Source organism: Rhinopithecus bieti, unplaced genomic scaffold (genome assembly GCF_001698545.2).
Source record: "Rhinopithecus bieti isolate Rb0 unplaced genomic scaffold, ASM169854v2 scaffold_36008, whole genome shotgun sequence".
Classification (NCBI taxonomy): Eukaryota; Metazoa; Chordata; class Mammalia; order Primates; family Cercopithecidae; genus Rhinopithecus; species Rhinopithecus bieti.
The window spans coordinates 1,114,955-1,121,963 of record NW_016816204.1 but is presented as its reverse complement, the minus strand read 5'-3'; the positions used below and the strand labels follow the sequence as shown (position 1 = coordinate 1,121,963).

At 46.7% G+C, this 7,009-nt stretch overlaps 1 protein-coding gene across 1 annotated transcript in view; it reads right to left on the bottom strand.

The window, feature by feature from the left end:
• CFAP70 (cilia and flagella associated protein 70) overlaps window positions 1-7,009 on the bottom strand; it is a 118,489-nt gene that overhangs the window by 93,963 nt on the left and 17,517 nt on the right. Inside the window, exon 7 of the mRNA XM_017854515.1 lies at window positions 4,432-4,614. Within this exon, the coding sequence (XP_017710004.1) occupies window positions 4,432-4,614 (183 nt within the window). The remainder of the gene's footprint in view (window positions 1-4,431; window positions 4,615-7,009) is intronic.

Genomic DNA, 7,009 nt, shown 5'->3' with positions numbered 1-7,009 from the left:
CACCTTCGCCCGGCTAGTTTTTTGTATTTTTTAGTAGAGACGGGGTTTCACCGTGTTAGCCAGGATGGTCTCGATCTCCTGACCTCGTGATCCGCCCGTCTCGGCCTCCCAAAGTGCTGGGATTACAGGCTTGAGCCACCGAGCCCGGCGTAAGTATGTACTCTTTACATTTGTGTAATAAAAATGATGGGGAAAGAATATATGTATGTATTTAGTGTATGCATATATATATGATTAAACACCTTATATACTCAGTTTTAAAAAATGAAAAACCGGCAGGGCGCAGTGGCTTGCGCCTGTAATCCCAGCACTTTGGGAGTTGGAGGTGGGTGGATCACTTGAGGTCAGGAGTTTGAGACCAGCCTGGCCAATATGGTGAAGCCCTGTCTCTACTAAAAATACAGAAATCAGCAGGGCATGGTGGCGTGTGCCTGTAATCCCAGCTACTCAGGTGGCTGAGGCATGAGAATAGCTTGAACCCAAGAGGCAGAGGTTGCAGTGAGCTGAGATCGCACCACTGCACTCCAGCCTGGGCAACAGAGTAAGACTCTGTCACAAACAAACAAACAAACAATAATACCTTGAGATAAAGGAAAAATAGCAGTGTCTTCCCAACAGATTCTAGTTCTGAAAATAACAAGACTTTGAATACTTCCTGAAAATCTGGACTTCCTAAAGAAAAGAACTTTTATCGGCCGGGCACAGTGGTTCACACCTGTAATCCCAGCACTTTGGGAGGCTGAGGCAGGCAGATCACCTGAGGTCAGGAGTTCAAGACCAGCCTGGCCAAACATGGTGAAACCCTATCTCCACTAAAAATACAAAAATTAGCCAGGTGTGGTGGCAGGTGCCTGTAATCCCAGCTACTTGGGAGGCTGAGGTAGGAGAATCGCTTGAATCCAGGAGGCAGAGGTTGCAGTGATCCAAGATTGCGCCATTGCACTCCAGCCTGGGAAACAGGAAGGAAACTCCATCTCAAAAAAACAAAAAAAGAAAAGCACTTTTATCCCTGATGTTTATTATGCTGATGTCTGAAGATATTTTACAACCTTTGTATATCTGAGAATCAAGTGAAGAAACCTGCAGTTTTGCCATCATGAATAGACTAATGTAAATGGGGTAATGTTGGTAATTTTGTGTTGTTTTCTTATAAAAACATTTGACCCTTGAACAACACAATTTGAATTGCATGGGTCCACTTATATATATGCGGCTTTTTTTTTTTTTTTTTTTTTTTTTTGAGACAGAATCTTGCTTTGTCACCCAGGCTGGAGTGCAGTGGTACAATCTCGGCTCACTGTAGCCTCCGCCTCCCGGGTTCAAGCGATTCTCATGCCTCAGCTTCCTGAGGAGCTGGGATTCAGGCACACACCACAATACTGGCTAATTTATGTGTTTTTAGTAAAGACGGGGTTTCACCATGTTGGCCGGGCTGGTCTCAAACTCCTGGTCTCAAGTGATCAGCCAGCCTTGGCCTCACAAAGTGCTGGGATTACAGCCACCACATCTGGCTCATATGTGAATCTTTTTTGTTTTTAGACAGTCTCACTCTGTTGCCCAGGCTGGAGTGCAATGGCATGATCTTGGCTCACTGCAACCTCCACCTCCTGGGTTCAAGTGGTTCTCCTACCTCAGCCTCCCGAGTAGCTGAGATTACAGCTTTGTGCCACTACACCCAGTCAATTCTTGTATTTTTAGTAGAGATGGGGTTTCACCATATTGTCCAGGCTGGTCTCAAACTCCTGACCTTGTGATCCACCCGCCTTGGCCTCCCAAAGTGCTAGCATTACAGGCATGAGCCACCACGTCTGGCCACGTGGATCTTTTTTAAACCAAACATGGATCAAAATACAGTATTTGTGGGATGTAAAACCCACATATATGGAGGGCCAACTTTTCCTATACATAGTTAACTACAGGGCTGACTGAAGGACTTGAGTATGCATGAATTTTGCTATTTGCAGGGGTCCTGGCAACAATCCCCCAAGTATACCAAGGAATCACTATACTTTTTTTTTGTTTGTTTTGTTTTTGAGACAGTCTCACTCTGACACCCAGGCTGGAGTGAGGTGGCACAATCCTGGCTCACTTCAACCTCCGCCTCCTGGTTCAAGTGATTCTTGTGCCTCAGGCTCCCAAGCAGCTGGAATTACAGGTGTGTGCCAACATGCCCAGCTAAGTTTTGTATTTTTAGTAGAGACAGGGTTTCATCATGTTGGCCAGGTTAGTTTCGAACTCCTGATCTCAGTGATCCACCTGCCTAGGCCTCCCAAAGTGCTAGGATTACAGGCATCAGTCACTCCGCCCAGCCAAGATGACTATACTGATTTTTTATTTGGTGAGTCAGTCCTGAAGTCTGAATCCCTTTCACAATTTCCAAGGAAACCTTTTCTTTACTTTTCTAAATGTTTCTGTCTCTGAGTCTTCCTTTGACTTATTTATTTCCTTTTATATACATAAGAAAGTATCTAGAAGGAAACACAAGAAACTGTAACAAAGGTGATGACTGTCACAGAATCCTTGGTCTGTTGCTTTTCCAGCAGAAAACCTCTGTGGCTGGTGGCACCTTTGCCCAAATTTTGCTTGGGCCTGCTAGGCTCATTTCACCCACTCGGCCTGGCAGGCTGTGCTAGGCTTGCATACTGGCCAGGATCCCACGCCTGCCAAGGGTGAGCCAGGCATGGAGCATTGAGGGGTGTGTGAGTAAGCGATCATGGGGTCTGGCCATTGCGCACAGCCAGGCATGCTGGCTGCAGCAGAGCCAAAAGCTCCAGGCACCAGCACAGGTGCCAGCTCCCTGTGAGGCTGCGGCTGAACCAGGCATACTGCAAGCAGCTTCCATGGCTGGCACCAGGGAATGTGGTGGTGCTCAGAAGCTTGGAGACACCAGAAACTGAAGAGCCTCTCGTGTCACAGCCCTGGCTCAGGGAGCTCCTAGGTCTGGGCTTCCCAAAGGACCACAACTCTTCTCTCTTCTCCCCTTTTTGTCACCCACAATGTGATGAGCAAGGGACATGTTTCAGCCCTGTTTGTGTTACAGCTCTTTCAGCCCCACCATTCCGCAGGTCCTGAGTTCTTGTTTTGCATCCAGGAAGAATGAGGTACACAGACAAGTGGAGGGTGAGCAAAGCAAAGAGGTGCTTTACTGAGCAACAGAATAACTCAGAGGAGACTCACTGAGTAGTGGTAGCTCCTCTCTGCAGGCAGGTAGTCCTGACAAGTGTCCAGCTCTCAGGAGAGAGGAGACCCACAGTGGGCAGCTCCTCTCCACAGACAGGACGTCCTGACGAGTGTTCAGCTCTCAGCAGAGAGGAGACCAACAGTGGGTAGCTTCTCTCCACAGGCAGGTCATCCCATCCTTTGCCTGAGTCTGGCTGAGTCCTGAGTTTTTATGGGCTTCAGAGGGGAGGAAGTGGATGCTGACTGATCCATGGGAGGCCATGGGTGGAGCCAGAAAAGTACCATAAGTTCTCACCCTGGTCCATGGGAACTAGCAGCCTGGCCCCCAGACCTAAGGCAGTCCCTGGCCTGAAGGTGGGGTTTCACTGGGGACCTGCCCCTTTTCACCCAGGAGCCTGTCTGCCTCCTGCTGCCATCCACAGTGCCCTGGCTGTTCATGCTGAGGGGTGCCTGCAGGCCCATGCCAAGCTGCCCTCAGTGCGCCCCTTGGACTTTCTCCCATGCTCATGGGTGCCCAAAGTCTGGAGAGGGATCAAGACGGCAGAGGGTTGGTTTGTCAGCACTGCCCTGAGTACATGCACACCTGGCCAGGTTGTGACAGCCCTGGGCTCGGCCACAACTTTGCTCCGAAATTGGAGCAGGCACCAGGAGTAGGCAGAGGCCAGGCATCAGGAGCAGGCACTTCCAAGCCTGTGAGGGCAGGGGGGCTTCCCAGCTTCCCAGAGTGCAGAGATGCCTGGGTATGCAGCTGTGGCTGCGCAGCTCCAGCTGCACATGGGAGGGAAGGGCTCCCACCTGTTCCCAGCTCCTGCTAGCTCCATGGAGCATGTAGGCCCAGCCAGGACTCCCCCACTGCAGCCAGCATCATGGCAGGAGCTGCTCCAGACTGGCCACTGCTGCCATCGCTACTAGGGTAATGAGATGTGGAGGAATTAGAAGGAAGAGACATGACTAGAGGGACACTTTCACTGCATAGATCTTCATTTTTAATTTTGACAGTAACTGATAATTACCTATTTGTAAGTCAATAAATTTAAAATAAAATAAAGAGTATATGTGATATAAATTATTTTGTTTTCTGGACTTAAGAAGTCAGAAGATATCTGAATCAGAATTAGATAGGTGTTTTATTTTGGCATGTAATTATTTTGACAGGTGACAAATGTATATAAATTACAGTAATGCACAAAATGTTTTATCATCTGTCAGTACACTAAGTTTATCACAAAAACCCGTATATCAGGCTCTCACCTCAGGATGGTTGAGTTCTCCTTCTTCTTCTTCATAGGGACCACCAACAATGAATGCATCAGGAATGTTATTAGCTCCTGGAGCCAGAATGTTGGCAATTGGCCACTTTTTGGGCCGGGGAACAGGTTCTCTTTCCCCTCCAAGCTTCAGAGTTCCATTCTTAAATAAAATGGGATAGTCCTTCTACAGAAATAAATACCATACGTCAGGAAAGTTTGTAAAGGACTTTGAAATGGACAAGAAGATTAATCAAGTCTTTTCAATGGAATGCTGAGTGTTGTCAAACATACCCCTCTATGATTAATCTGATTCTAGAGAGGGGCCTGTGCCTTTCATTGTCTTTGCACTATTTTACAACTCTGTAACTTATAGACATTTGATAATAATGCAAATTATTCTGGTTCATAAATATGCAGATACAGTTTGTCCAGTGGCAATGTAACTGATTATTTCCCTGAAGCTAATGACAAGTTTTGAATTATTGGCAAATTCATTTCAGCATTCCTGATGCCTATATACTCCTTTGAACTCATTGTCACATTTTACTGATTCCCTCACTAATAAGTTAAATAAAATCTTGGACCAACTTTTGTGTTATTTATTTTATACGAGAGTTGTGTTTATACCTGTTTAAAAATTATCCTTTAGAAAACAAACTAAAATCTGGCAAGGGGCTAAAAATATAGGCATTTTCATGTCTTATAACTTATCCAAAGTATACTTGCAGTAGAAAATTGGTAAAATATATAAGTAGGCAATCTATAGAAGGGGAAATTAGAACATCCAACATTTAAATAAAAACATGCTACATTTCATTAATAATCAGTAAAGTGCACATTAAAATCAGCCAGGAAAAGTGGCTTAATGCCTATAATCCCAACACTTTGGGAGATAGAGCCAGGAGGATCACTTGAAGCCAGGAGTTCGAAACCAGCCCGGGCAACATAGCGAGACCCCCACATCTACAAAAAAAATTAAAAATTAGCCAGATGCGGTGGCATGCACCTGTAATCCCAGCTACATGGGAGGCTGAGGTGAGAGGATTGCTTGAGTCCAGAAGTTCAAGGTTACTGTAATCTATGATTGTGCCACTGCACTCCAGCCTAAGTGATGGAGTGAGACCCTGTCTCTTATTAATAGATAGACAGAGAGATATATAGATAAACAAAGAACAGGAACAAGAAGTTTACTGGAAAAGAAAACCAAATGGCCCTTAAATTAAAAGAAAGTTCTATTTCCAACACTATAGCAAACTAAAGTACAACAGATCCTTTGTCAGCAACAAACACACAACAAACTAGATAAAGTAGAACAGCAACAACAACAAAAAGTTATATTTTATCACATAGCCAAGGTCAAAAGAAGTAAATGAAAGTCAAGGCTGGGCACAGTGGCTCATGCCTATAATCCCAGCACTTTGGGAGGCCGAGGCGGGCAGATCACAAGGTCAGGAGTTTGAGATCAGCCTGGCCAATATGGTGAAACCCCGTCTCTACTAAAAATACAAAAATTAGCTGGGCGTGGTGGTGGGTGCCTCTAGTCCCAGCTACTCGGGAAGTTGAGGCCAGGAGAATCGCTTGAGCCCGGGAGGCAGAGGTTGCAGTAAGCCGAGATCGTGCCACTGTACTCCAGCCTGGGCAACAGAGTGAGATTCCGTCTCAAAAAAAAAAAAAAAGAAAAGAAAGTCTAAAAGTGCCAGAACTGGCAGCAGCAGCAACTCAATACCCAAGGGATAAGCTCATGAGCTGATGCTGTGCCAACCTAGGAAATGTCAGACCCAGACACTACTATACAGAAGCAAGCATGGCCCTGTGCCCAGGCAGGACAGGAAGCTGGAACTAAGGCTGCTGCATAAAACTAGGACCTGGGTGTGGTGGCTCATGCCTGTAATCCCAGCACTTTGGGAGGCTGAGGCATGCAGATGACCTGAGGTCAGGAGTTCGAGACCAGCATGGCCAAGACGGTGAAACCCCGTCTCTACTAAAACACAAAAAATTAGCTGGGCATGGTAGCGGGCACCTGTAGTTCCAGCTACTCAGGAGGCTGAGTCAGCAGAATTGCTTGAACCCGGAAGGCAGAGGGTGGAGTGAGCCGAGATCACGCCACTGTACTCTAGCCTGGGCGACAGAGCGAGACTCCATCTCCATCTCCAAAAACAAAGCAAAAAAAAAAAAAAAAATCTAGAACCCGGAAGGGCAACCTTTCATCAAATATGAGAATAAAGGAGCCCTTTTCAAGTTTAAAATGATGCAAGAAACCTAAAAGAAAAAAATTTAACTATTAAAAAACTTTGGCCGGGCGCGGTGGCTCAAGCCTGTAATCCCAGCACTTTGGGAGGCCGAGACGGGCGGATCACGAGGTCAGGAGATCGAGACCATCCTGGCTAACACGGTGAAACCCCGTCTCTACTAAAAACTACAAAAAACTAGCCGGGCGACGTGGCGGCGCCTGTAGTCCCAGCTACTCGGGAGGCTGAGGCAGGAGAATGGCGTGAACCCGGGAGGCAGAGCTTGCAGTGAGCTGAGATCTGGCCACTGCACTCCAGCCTGGGCGACAGAGTGAGACTCCGTCTCAAAAA